The 13709-nt window shown below is 42.1% G+C and overlaps 1 protein-coding gene across 2 annotated transcripts in view; it reads left to right on the forward strand.

Annotated features, from left to right (window-relative positions):
- Window positions 1–13709, forward strand: part of RHOBTB3 (Rho related BTB domain containing 3) — an 86599-nt gene that overhangs the window by 22127 nt on the left and 50763 nt on the right. For both annotated transcript variants that reach the window (XM_070794045.1, XM_070794044.1), the window contains exons 6-7: window positions 961–1326; window positions 10784–10896. In XM_070794045.1, coding sequence (XP_070650146.1) covers window positions 961–1326; window positions 10784–10896 — 479 coding nt within the window. The remainder of the gene's footprint in view (window positions 1–960; window positions 1327–10783; window positions 10897–13709) is intronic.

Genomic DNA, 13709 nt, shown 5'->3' on the forward strand with positions numbered 1-13709 from the left:
AGAGCCTGGCCCCCAGCTTACCTTGTCCAGTTAGTAGACTGGAGTTCTGCTTTAGAATAAAGAATTGTTTTTATTCCTGAAGAAGGCTGAATTGTACTGGTTTAAATGATTGTATATCCTTCAGGCAACCCTTCCCAGGTCACGTTTTCCTCGGCACAGCTTTAGATGAAAGTTAGCAGACTGTTCACAATTCGGGTCTATGATGAGGACCTGGGCTGTGGTTCTCCAGGCCGATGTTCTGAATTGATGGAGGCTAATCTAATTTAGTTAGTGATCAAACTAGGGAATGGAAGGTTACCTGCCCTTGTGGAAATCATGGAGCCTGACCAGCAATCTCCCTGACGTGTGCCGAGAGGAAGAAGCTGGTTGTGGGGCAGCATAATGTTTTACTAGGAGGGAAAGACAAACTTTAGCATCGGAATAAAATGGTCAAGGTGGTTTTAAACCATCGAGTCCAAGACTCTGAACCCTGGCTTTTAAGAGGCTGCAGTTTTAACAATTCATTCCTCTGCCTTCAGTTATTCTGGAAGGAAAACGACTTCAGATGTGAGGTTGGGCTCTTCAGAACTTTCAGAAATTTCTTTGCATTTTTTTATCAGGTGAAGAATGATGACAGCCAACATAACTGAAATCTAGCATTTGGAGAAATATTTTATGTGGGGCCACACATAGTGAGAAATGCTCTTTGTGGCATTGGTACATTTTTCATTTGTACTAGAAAAAGTAAATACAGTATTTCTGTGTATCTGTGTCATTCCTGGATAGTTAGTTTATAATTAGATGAAGCTATAGAAAAGGTGCTGTTTTTCTGGATCCAAAATGGCCAAATATTGGCAACTTCCTATGGTTCAACCTAATAATATTAAAAAATATATTGTTTTGTTGTGTTTAAACCTGAAGTGACAGGGGTCTGTGGACCTAAAGAGCAGTTTGTTATTCTTATTTTCTTTTTTGAAACAGAGAAAATGCCGGTCTTGAAGGCTGAAGCATCGCATTATAACGCCGACTTAAACAACTTGCTGTTCTGCTGCCAGTGTGTGGATGTGGTGTTTTACAGCCCAGATTTAAAGGAGGTGGCCGAGGCCCACAAGATCGTTCTCTGCGCCGTCAGCCACGTGTTCATGTTGCTCTTCAGCGTAAAGAGTCCTGCTGACATTCAGGATTCCAGTATCATCCAGACCACCCAGGATCTCTTTACTATCAACAGAGACCCCGCGTTTCCAGGTGCTAGCCAGGAGTCTCCGGGCAACCCGCCCTTACGAGTCATCGTTAAAGACGCCTTCTTCTGTTCTTGTTTATCGGACATCCTGCGCTTCATTTACTCAGGTACCTTGTCACATGGTTCTGGTACAGCCTCGTGAGCTTTTGAAATGAAGTGTGCCCGTGGTCTTCATGTGTTACCGGTTGGTTTTATCTTTCTCTTCTTCATACTATCTGAGGTGAAGATTGTAAATGCAGCAGTGTCTGCTTTATCCACAGGAACTGGGCCAAGCTTTCTCTCCTTACAAGTTTCCTTGCCTTGGTTTTACATCTACCTGTAGAAACAGTAACCTCTTTTCCTATTGAGCGAGTATGTTAGTATTTTAAGTGTTAGTCACTTAGTTGTGTCCGACTCTGTGATCTCATGGACTGTAGCCCTCCAGGCTCCTCTGTCCATGGAATTCTCCAGGCAAGAATACTGGAGGGGGTAGCCATTCCCTTCTCCAGGGATTTTCCTGACCTAGGGATCAAACCCAGATCTCCCACATTGCAGGCAAATTCCTTACTATCTGAGCCACCAGGGAAGCCATTATATTTAAAAGAATATTCAGAATTCATTTTAAATATTTAATATTTAAGAATTCATTGTCTGATTTAACTTTAAAGAAATAAAATTCTTCAAATACATATGAAAATAAGTGTCTTTACTTATTCTTGTTTGACTCAGATTTTGGAGGGAATTGAAGGGAGAAATTACCATGATCATTGCATTCAGTTTAACAACTAGAAACAGTGTCTAAAATTAGTTCAGACTGAAATCTAATTAACTTTGACTGTGACTATTTCAAACTACTGTTACTTCTGTGCGCTTATCTTTGTAGGATTCAGCTTATCAATTGTTTTTCGTCTTATCCTTTTAAAAGCTCAGTATAGCACATATATTCTAAAGATTAGACTTTTTAATTTGAGTTATTTTAACAGGGTGGCTTCCTGGGTAACTCAACTGGTAAAGAATCCACCTGCAATGCAGAAGACCTGGGTTCAGTCCCTAGGTTGGGAGGAGTCCCTGGAGGAGGGCATGGCCACTCACTCCAGTATTCTTGCCTAGAGAATCCCTATGGATTCAGTCAAATGATTGATGATAAGATTTTTCTCTTTTTCATTGGGGTTGTGTTTAGTTTTGCAAGTTAAGAAGTTAATGGTTGTGAAAAATAACAGTTGTAGCATGTAGATTAAGTGGATTAAAAATATACATATTGGAGTTGAATGTGGTGATATAAATCTTAAATCCATTAAGTGAATATTTGCTTAGAATATTCCACCCCTGCAGAGCATACCAGCAGTCAGTGCCTTCGGCATGGCAGCCTCTTTGTAAATGTAGGCTGAACTAATGAGTAGACTCTAGTAGCTGTGAATCATTATGTGAACAAACCAGATAAGCTAGAGTCTTCATTTAGCACAATGGATTTTTATGTTTAAACTTAGAATCTCACAGTTCAGAATTAGGACTAATTTTGAAAAGCCAAAATGTTTACACATTAGAAGAAAAAAAATGTCTTTAATGATATGTCAGAGAACCATGATGGAAGTGTTTGGCTTTTCTTTTCAATGAGTCTGCTGTTGAAGTCATGAATTATTCAGCATGTTTCCCACAGTATCCATTAAATACTTTCAAAGGCGCATGAGCACTTTGAGGTCAGTTCTAATAACTAAATGTATGTCCAGTGACAGAACCTGCTTATCTTTCTCCTGGGGAGTAATTTTTTTTTTAATTGTAAAATTCATACATACAGATGGAAAAAAGGGGGAGAGAAAAGAAGAAAGTTCTCACGCCCTAGTACCTTTCCCCAGAGTTGATTGCCTGTTAGAAGTCATTCATGTATTCACTCTCTGATGCTTTTTGAGAGAAATGAATATGTTGAGAAACTTGCTCTAATGAAAATGTAACCTTTGGTGACTGCTGTTTCCTGGGAACCACAGGTAGTTTCCATGGGTGGAGCATGGAGTGGGAGGGGATGGCTGGAAGGAGATGAGGCTGGCAGGGCCCTTGGGAGCTGCTCCTGCTGTTCTAAGAAGCTTTTCTAGAACTTTATGCATGATTAGACTGGGCTTTGGGAAGATCCTCTCTAGTGATGGTGGGAAGGTGGAAGAGCAGGCAAGATGAGTGCAGTTAGGAACCACTGTTATTCTGGAGCTCAGCCTAAGGAAGGCCAACATTCTGAAAACAGGTGGTTGGTCTTGCAGCCTCTCTATCACCAGTACCAGTGGTCTTCAAACCTTAAAGTACCTGCCAGTCACCTGGTGATCTTGTTAATGTGCAGACTCCGATTCGGTGGGCCCTGGTGGGGCATCAGTTCAGTTCAGTCACTCAGTCATGTCCAACTCTTTGCAACCCCAGGGACTGCAGCACACCAGGCTTCACTGTCCATCACCAACTCCTGGAGCTTGCTCAGACTCATGTCCATTGAGTCGATCATGCTGTCCAACCATCTCATCCTCTGTTGTCCCCTTCTCATCCTGCCTTCAGTCTTTCCCAGCATCAGGGTGTTTTCCAGTGAATCAGTTCTTTGCATCAGGTAGCCAAAGTATTGGAGTTTCAGCTTCAACATCAGTCCTTCCAAGGAACATTCAGGACTGATTTCTTTTAGGTTTGACTGGTTTGATCTCTTTGCAGTTCAAGGGACTCTCAAGAGCCTTCTCCAACACCACAGTTCAAAAGCATCAATTCTTTGGTGCTCACCTTTCTTTATGGTCCAACTCTCACATCTGTACAGGACTACTGGGAAAACCATAGCTTTGACTAAATGGACTTTTGTCGGTAAAGTAATGTCTCTGCTTTTTAATATGCTGTCTAGGTTGGTCATAGCTTTTCTTCCAGGGAGCAAGCTGAATTTCATGGCTGCAGTCACCATCCACGGTAATTTTGGAGCCCAAGAAAATAAAGTCTGTCACTGTTTCCACTTTTTCCCCATCTATTTGTCATGAAGTGATGGGACCAGATGTCATGGTCTTAGTTTTTTGAATGTTGAGTTTAAAGCCAACTTTTTCTCTCTTCTTTCACTTTCATCAAGAGGCTGTTTAATTCTTTGCTTTCTGCCATAAGGGTGGTGCCATCTGCATATGTGAGGTTACTGATATTTCTCCCAACAGTCTTGATTGCAGTTGTGCTTCATACAGCCCAACATGGAACCAGTTCATTGTTCCATGTCCAGTTCTAGCTGTTGCTTCCTGACCTGTGTACAGATTTCTCAGGCAGGTCAGGTGGTCTGGTATTCCCATCTCTTTCAGAATTTTCCACAGTTTGTTGTAATCCACACAGTCAAAGACTTTAGTGTAGTCAATGAAGCAGAAGTAGATATTTTTCTAGAACTCTCTTGCTTTTTCAATGATCCAGCGGATGTTGGCAATTTGATCTCTGGTACCTCTGCCTTTTCTAAATCCAGCTTGAACATCTGGAAGTTCTCGGTTCATGTACTGTTGAAGCCTGGCTTGGAGAATTTTGAGCATTACTTTGCTAGTGTGTGAGATGAATGCAATTGTGCAGTAGTTTGAATATTCTTTGGCATTGCCTTTCTTTGGGATTGGAATGAAAACTTATCTTTTCCAATCCTGTGGCCACTGCTGAGTTTTCCAAATTTGCTGGCATATTGAGTGCAGCACTTTCACAGCATCATTTTTTAGGATTTGAAATAGCTCAGCTAGAATTCCATCATCCCCACTAACTTTGTTCGTAGTGATGCTTCCTAAGGCCCACTTGACTTCATATTCTGGGATATCTGGCTCTAGGTGAGTGATCACACCATCATGGTTATCTGGGTCATGAAGATCTTTTTTGTACTGTTCTGTGTATTCTTGCCACCCCTTCTTAATATCTTCTGCTTCTGTTAGGTCCCTACCATTTCTGTCCTTTATTGTGCCCATCTTTGCATGAAATGTTCCCTTGGTATCTCTAGTTCTCTTGAAGAGGTCTCTAGTCTTTCTCATTCTACTATTTTCCTCTATTTCTATTGATCACTGAGGAAGGCTTTCTTATCTCTCTTTGCTGTTCTTTGGAACTCTGCATTCAGGTGGATATATCTTTCCTTTTCTCCTTTGCCTTTTGCTTCTCTTCTTTTCTCAGCTATTTGTAAGGCCTCCTCAGACAACCGTTTTGCCTTTTTGCATTTCTTCTTGGGGATGATTTTGATCAGTGCCTCCTATACAGTGTAACAAATCTCCATCCATAGTTCTTGGCAGGCACTCTATCTATCAGATCTGATCCCTTGAATGCATGAGGGTCTGCATTTCCAGTAGTCTCCAGGCAGTGCTGATGTTTTGTACCACAAGTTGCTGCAGCACCTGCTCTTGGTAGAACTGGGACCACCAGCCACAGCCAGGGGATGAGGGCCTGGAATTCAGCCCAGAGGCCCTGAAGAGGAACCCAGTGATTAGTCTCAGGGAACAGGGTCAAAGTGGAATCGCCTGCCAGGCTGACTGACACAGAGCTCTCTGGAGCTGGGGCTGTCCATGCATTCTTGTACCCCCTGCCTGAAGTTGAGGCAAGTGAATGCTTAGTGGTTGGGTGGAAACCCAGTGAGCCTGGCAGTAGTGACTAGAAGGCAGAGATGCATGATGACATGGACAGCTTGCTGAGCTGCAAACCCCCAACCAGTTCAGGGCATGGACTTCTCAGTCTGACGCTTAGCTGTTGCCTCTCTGCTCTGAGCTTTGTTTGCATGTGACCCAGACAGGACGTAGTGCCAGGTACACACTGGCCACAGGCCACTGACCTGGGGCTACAGGGAGACCTGGATGTGGGCTGAGGTAAAAGGAAAGTGAATGCTTCAGCAGGTGCCTAACAATTCTTCTTTAACTATTTACTCAGTATAACCTCAGACTCAAGCAAAAGTGCTACTGTTCGTTGTGTTTAAAAAGACGACAATCTCAGCAAAATACAATTTATTGAGAAGAAAAACCGACCAGATTCCCGATCTCAAATGTCTAAACATTTTCTGATGTTTTCTTTTTGCCCTTTGATTTTTTCTTGGTGCATAGGTTGCTTATTTAAAAAAATATTTTTTTTAATTAAAGCAAACTAAAATTTGAAACCTAATTTTTTTTTTTTCCTTAGAGACTTAAGAGGCTGGGCTTATGTATTTTCTGTTTGTTTATCTTATTGTTGTCCAACATCTGAAAACTTTTGAACAGAGCACAAGTCTTAAGACCCAGTTTCACACTGGTTTCCTCCTTGCAGCCCTGGCCTAGCTGCAGGTCCTGTTGGGAACTGTGGAAGACAGGAGCGGGTTGTGCTCACGTCAGTTGGACCGGGAAGCAGAGGCAGAACCCATGAGAGGGCGTGCTCCGGAATGTTTGCCCTGAGCAAACACGGGCTGAAAAACCCTATTAAACGTGTCTCTTCCTTTTTTTAGAAAAATGAACCAAATGACAGAGAATGTCTCTATTCTTTTTAAAAATTTTAAATTTTTAAAAATAATTTTCTTTTAACCTTTAGGAATTTGAAATGTTGCAGATATTGTGTCTACCATGGATATTTGAGTCCTATATTTAGGAAGGGCCTTTTAATACTCTGGTTAACACTTTACCCCTGTAATGAAGGCCTCTGTTCATTTTCATATTCAAATTTCTGAGCAAACAGGCACAGTGAAAGTGCGTATGTTAATTTCCTCTTGGATAGCTGCTAACATTTCGTAACGTCTAATACTTTATGACTACCACTGACATTGCGTGTGCATGCTCAGTGGTGCCCGACTCTTTGCAACCCCATAAACTGGAGCCCACCAGGCTGCTCTGTCCTTGGGATTTTCCAGGCAGGAATACTGGAGTGGATTGCCATTTCTTTCCCCAGGGGATCTCCCTACCCAGGGATCAAACCCATGTCTCTTGGGTTTTCTGCATTGTCAGGCAGATTCTTTACCACTGAAGGAGGAATAATCTGAAAAGTGAGGCCCGCAGTTTCCTGGTCTTGAGGAGTAATCCTTAAATGGCATACAATTGTAACATTCTTATGATACTGTGTACAGCCTTTATGCTGGCAAATTCCTGAGTCACAGGATCTCAGATGGATAGCAATTGAAATCTTTGTAAGAGCATCAAGAATTTAGCTTTGAGCTCTTCCTGCCACAGATGGCCCTTAGAATTTCACATCACTTATTGAAATGCTGCCAGGGTAAATGAATTTGTGGAAATGAGCGTAGTATTCTCCAGCTCTTGAAATTATTCTGTGATATGCTCTTTTCTGCACTGCATAAAAGAACAGCTGAATGCACATGGGTAGATCATGCTCTGTAAGAGTAAATAAATTAGTGCTCTAAGAAGTTAAAATCACAATCGGTTATGTAGGATGACATCTAGAGCTCTGCTGTAACATATAGTACTATGCCTATTGTTAGCAGTAGTGGAGAGGGCAATGGCACCCCACTCCAGTAATCTTGCCTGGAAAATCCCATGGACTGAGGAGCCTGGTAGGCTGCAGTCCATGGGGTCTCTAAGAGTCAGGCACGACAGAGTGACTTCACTTTCCCTTTTCACTTTCATGCATTGGAGAAGGAAATGGCAACCCACTCCAGTGTTCTTGCCTGGAGAATCCCAGGGATGGGGGAACCTGGTGGGCTGCTGTCTCTGGGGTCGCACAGAGTCGGACACGACTGAAGCGACTTAGCTGCAGCAGTGTATTAAAACTATGTTAAGAAAATGGAACACATGTTAAATGTTATTGGGGCTTCCCTGGTTGCTCAGACTGTAAAGAATCTGCCTGAATGTGGAAGACCTGGGTTTGATCTCTGGATTGGAAAGGTCCTCGGGAGAAGTGAATGGCTACCCACTCCACTATTCTTGACTGGAGAATTCCATGGCCAGAGGAGCCAGGGGGGCTACACTCATGGGGTCACAAAAGAGTCAGCCATAGCTTAGCGCATAACACTTAATGTTATTACCACAAGAAAAGAAAAGAAATCTCAGTCTTATTATTGCTATATTTGACACCTAAGTGTCAAAGATGATTTGATTAGCATTTCTAATTATGGCAAGAACCTGGTCATTAGAGTACCCTTATAACCTAGGCTTACTTTTCTTTTCAGTTGTTGGATCTTTCTGTGTCTGTTCTCAAACAGATTAATATCCTGTAGGAATTTACCTATTGCTAATCTTAATACACTTAGATTTGATGCTTGTTTTCTTTCTGATACTCTTCTGAATGGAGATACTGTGTAGGTGTTCTTTAGTTAACATAACTTTACTTTTAAGAAACAATATCTGTGCTCTCCTTTAACTTGTGTGAGTATCAGTCAGAACTACTTCCATGTACTGTTTGCTGCATGCCACTGACCCTGGGTTTTGAAAGTGGATAAAATGTCTAAAGGATGAGCAATAGTCATCAGCAGTCAATGCACGCTCGAATTTCCTGGAGGCTTTTAAAATTGATGTCTGGGCCCCATCCCCAGAAATGCTAATGTAATCCATCTGGGGATGGCACCTTCTCCAATGGTATTTTATAAAAGATCATCCAGGTAAATGTAATATATAGCTAGGGGTGAGAATCACTGGCATAGAGTGAATTTTCTTGAACTGAGGTCCCTTGGCTTCTAAGGGATCCTTCTCTTTTATGTAGACTTTACTGGCTATGTGTGCATGGGAAATTTTCTAGAGCAGTGATCCAGAGAATTCATCAGATTGTGAAAAGAGTATGTGACTTGAAGTTAAAAATCATTCTTTGAGGAAGAGGAAAACAAAAAGCATAGGCTTGTTCTAGACTGTACGTCTTGTGGAATTTGAGGAGGGAGAAGAGCTAACAGTGAAGTCAGAAAAAGAGTGCCCAAAGTTAAGAAGAGGCAGGGGTGCCCTGGAGCTAGCTAGTGCCAACGTGTGAGAGGCAGTGGTATTTACCTGTTCCTAAGGGTGTGTTCGGAGAAGGCAATGGCACCCCATTCCAGTACTCTTGCCTGGAAAATCCCATGGGCAGAGGAGCCTAGTAGGCTACAGTCCATGGGGTCGCTAAGAGTCGGACACGACTGAGCGACTTCACTTTCACTTTTCACTTCCATGCATTGGAGAAGGAAATGGCAACCCACTCCAGTGTCCTTGCCTGGAGAATCCCAGGGACGGAGGAGCCTGGTGGGCTATGGGGTCGCACAGAGTCAGACACGACTGAAGCGACTTAGCAGTAAGGGTGTGTTCTGTGTTGTTGTATTGAACTTGGCCATGGTGGGAGCATGTACCCCGCAGAACAGCAAATGCCCCAAATGAGGACTCTCCTTCCCCCACCCCTCTCCCAGGATACACTGTAGTAGTCATGAAGGACAGGTAAGGAGAAGTTTAAGATAGGCAAGGATGCCAAGCGCTGCAGGGCTCAGCTCTAATGAGGCCTGAGAGCAACTGGACTGCCAATCTGATTCTAAAAGATTAGTTTTGGATCTCCTTGCTACAGCCTGGCGGCAACTGCCTAATCTCACTGGTTCAGTAAATGTTCATTCCGTGCCCTCTCCACTCCCCAGTATTCATGAAGGCACCTGGCAAAGTTCTGGATACCTGAAGGGAAATACCAGAAGAGAAAGACCAAGAGCAAATAGAAAAGGATCTCAAGTTACCCAGAGACATAAATCAGCTAAATTCATACCAGTTGTTAACTGCGTAGATAGAACTAGAACCTGGGTCTCCCAACTGTGCCCACCCACTCTGTATCTTTTTGAGTTGTATTTTTAGGATTTAGGACTGTCTATAAGGGATGGGCTGGATGGGGGTAATCTCTACAGAAATGCACTTTTGGAAACTTAGCTGCATTGATAATAAGATTCACTTGATGTGGAAAAGGCCAATTGGGAGTAGGGAGGCTAGGTAGGAGACTGCTGTGGGCCAAAGAGAGACGTGTTTGGGGGAAGGGGAGACATTTTGCTGATCCTGGACGAGGAGACTGTAAGGCACAGAGGAAGAGGGGCTGACAGGAGTGAAGTGAACCTAAGAAGAGACGGCTTAAAAGTGGGTTGGTGTGAAAAGGGCGAGAGGGACCGACCGGGTGGGGTGAGTTTTCTTTTTTTAATGTCCCAGTTGTGTGGTTCTACAGAAAATTATCCAGCTCTCTTCTTCTGGTTGGTTCTGTAAGAACTGGCTATGGAACATCCTCATCGGACCCTGACAGTGCATGAAACCTTCTGAATGCATTCTGTTCCTTTGCCTGATTGTAGTCACTGCCCTTCATGATTGGTATCACTGAATCCAGCCTTAGAAAGGACGGAATCCGCCTCATACTCAGAGCAAGTAAATCAGTTGAGTGTTGGCCCTCTTGTGATGGGAACTCATATTCTAGCCATTGCTGTTATCATTAGCTCATCGCCTGTTCTATAAAGAGGTGGCAGCTGTTCAGGAAGAAGACTCCAGCTTTTGAGAAATAGTTTAGGTGAAGGGAAACTTTTTTTTTTTAATGTGAGAGCTGTTTAAATGTTTTAGTGTAATTGTAAGAATATATGTTTGGTAAATAAAAATTAAAAGAAAATACTAAACAAAAAGAAAGAGGAACATTGATACTCAGTAAAATATTTATCTTTCTTCCTGCTTTAACAAAAAATTCAATATATATTGATTTTTTTTACAGGTGCCTTCCAGTGGGAAGAGTTAGAAGATGATATCAGGAAAAAATTGAAAGATTCTGGAGATGTTTCAAATGTAATTGAGAAAGTTAAATGCATTTTAAAAACACCAGGAAAGGTAAATTAGTTTATTGTAAGTTACTTTCTCTGAATTATAACTGGTATTAAGGTGAATATACTATGGAGTCATGAGGAAAGTTGATAATGTATTTTTTTCCTTAAGTCTATTTTTTGCTGTTTAAATGTTTTAAATATAAACACGTGATTTCTTGCTATCTCTGATTTTAATTCATGTTAGAATTCAAATATGTATGAGTCATGTCTTTAAAATGTTGGTTTGTGAATTCTGTTCCCTGAGACATTCCCCTGGGACTCTGGGAATATGCAGTCTATGTTAAGAATGAAGGCTGTTGGATTTGCCCAGTTATAGTCAGGCTTATGGGAGACGATGCTTCCTCACTGCTCACAGTTTCATTCCAAACAGTTTTCAGGGGCATGGCAGTCTCAGTGTGTGTCTTTTTCAAGAGTTCCGAGAAATTTCCTTGACTAGGTGGGCAGCTGAGGGTTTGTTTCTCATCCAGTATAGAGTTCAAATCATATGTTAGGTTCAAAGATTATAGAAATATAGACTTTGTATATGGTCATAAACTACTGCCCATGAAAACCCTAGTAACAGATTTTGCAGAGTCTGTAAGAGCCTTAAGAGTAAATCTGTTCACTTTTAAGATGACTACATTAAACAATTTAGCCAAAATCTTATTTCAGATTCTGTGATAAGCAAATCGGCTACAGTGGATAAAAAGGCAAGTTGTGTGCACTGCTTAGCAGAATAGAGGTTTATGTTAAGTGTAAGAAAAATGATTATTTCTTTAATTTTTTATACAGATGACTGCCAATGCTACAACCTAAGTTTATTAACATTTTAAGTTAATGTTTCAAAACTGCACTAAGTTTTTATAAAGATTCCTGACTATTCTTTAAATAAAAAAAAATGATCTCTTTTTAAACCAAATATGGAATTAAAGGATAAGACCATTCTTTGCTTGTTTTCATAGCACATTGAAGCAGGTATACAGAAGCTGGCCACTTGTGCAGGTGTATGGCAGGGTAGTAGCTCTTATAGCCTAATTCAGCTAAATAATGCTTTTGTAGAAATGTGCATTATAGACTTGCACTCTGCTTTTCAAAAGTTCTCTACATGAACTTGCTCACAGACCAGTGAAAATACATATATTCTCTCCAAACTTCTGCCCTTGCTTTTTTTTTTTTTTTCTTCAAATTCAAGGCATAATTGGAAGTTCTTGGTGGCCTAATAGTTAGAATTCTGGGCTTTCGTTGCTGTGGCCTGAGTTCAGTCCCTGGTCAGGAAATTAAGATCCTGCAAGCCATGTGGTGTGGCCCAAAAAAAAAAAAAAAAAAAAAAAATCAAGGCTTGGAAACAAGGAAATCTGTTATACAGATGCAGAATCTTTATATATTGATACCTAAAATACATCTACATGCATTCATGATGTACAAATTCGTAACCTTACCTAAATGGTTAGGACAGAAGTGTTGCCTGTTGTTCTAAACCTGAGCTTTTCCTTGGGTTGGATTCTGAACAGTCATTCCTTTCAGTAGCAAGAATAAAACAACTTCTTCTTGGGGAAGGGAAAGCTGGGGCCTGTATTAGTCCATGGAACTGAATTAAATCCTTCCTTTGCACAGGAGGACACGGGTTCTTGTGTGCTTTCCTCCTGTGCTTTCCCGGGGGTCTCTCTTCTTTGAGTATTGGGAATCAGGAAATACTCCGTTTAAATTGTGTCTGCCACAAATTACCTGTGGCTTTGAGTAAGTCTTCTCAGGGCTTTCTCTAGAATGAGGGGTAAACTAGGCATAGTTGATAGGATTTACTGAATCCTAACCATTCTAACCAGTCCTAACCACGAAGAACTTCCATCTATGCCTGCTAAGTCGCTTCAGTCGTGTCTGACTCTGTGCGACCCCATAGACGGCAGCCCACCAGGCTCCCCCGTCCCTGGGATTCTCCAGGCAAGAACACTGGAGTGGGTTGCCATTTCCTTCTCCAGTGCATGAAAGTGAAAAGTGAAAGTGAAGTCGCTCAGTTGTGTCTGACCCTCAGCGACCCCATGGACTGCAGCCTTCCTTCCAGGCTCCTCCATCCATGGGGTACAGTTTATCTCTAGACTGATTTCTGAAGCCCCTGCTAGCCTTCAGGTTCTGATGATGCTTTTTGACTGTTCCTGTGCTTTATGTGTAGGAGTCCCCCAAGTCCTCACCCCCAGTTCCTTCAGTGTGTATTAAAGAATACTGTGTATAAGAACTTAGATTACAGGAGCAGGGTTTGTATAATCCTGTTTTGGTTGTCTGTTTTGCTCATGGATATCATCCTGGAGTGTATGTTCTTCTTTGAGAGGCAGGATAAGGTTTTTTTCCTTCTCGCCAAATGTTTTAACTTCCCACCCTAGTAGATTAACTCAGAGTGGGGAGTATGTGCCTGTTATTCTTATTGCTAATGTTGTATGTACACTTGGTTATTTCTTAGAGATAAAGCTTTCTGAATTTCCTGTCTAGCTGAGCAGAGGGTCAAAAGTTCTGACCTGGCCTGAGGTTCTGAGAGTCAGCCAGGGAAATGGGTGATGGAGGAAGGGAGAGGGGCTGGCTCTCATTCCCTGGGGCTCTTTCCTTCAGAAGGGATTGTCTGAAGGATCACAGAAAGGGTACACAGAGCACCAGATCCTAAGTGGGGAGCAGAGGAAGGCTGGAGATGCCCAGCCTTCTTCACTGTTAACTGGAGGCTCCAGCTAGGAGTTGGGAGAGGACAGATCGGTGTGGTCATGGGACAGGGTTTCTAGAGCTCCAGATGAGAGATGCAGGCAGCCTCTGATAGATTCCAGCCATCGGGACTGTGGGCAGGAGAGATATTTGGGA

This window comes from Bos indicus, chromosome 7 (genome assembly GCF_029378745.1).
Source record: "Bos indicus isolate NIAB-ARS_2022 breed Sahiwal x Tharparkar chromosome 7, NIAB-ARS_B.indTharparkar_mat_pri_1.0, whole genome shotgun sequence".
In the NCBI taxonomy this organism is placed as follows: domain Eukaryota; kingdom Metazoa; phylum Chordata; class Mammalia; order Artiodactyla; family Bovidae; genus Bos; species Bos indicus.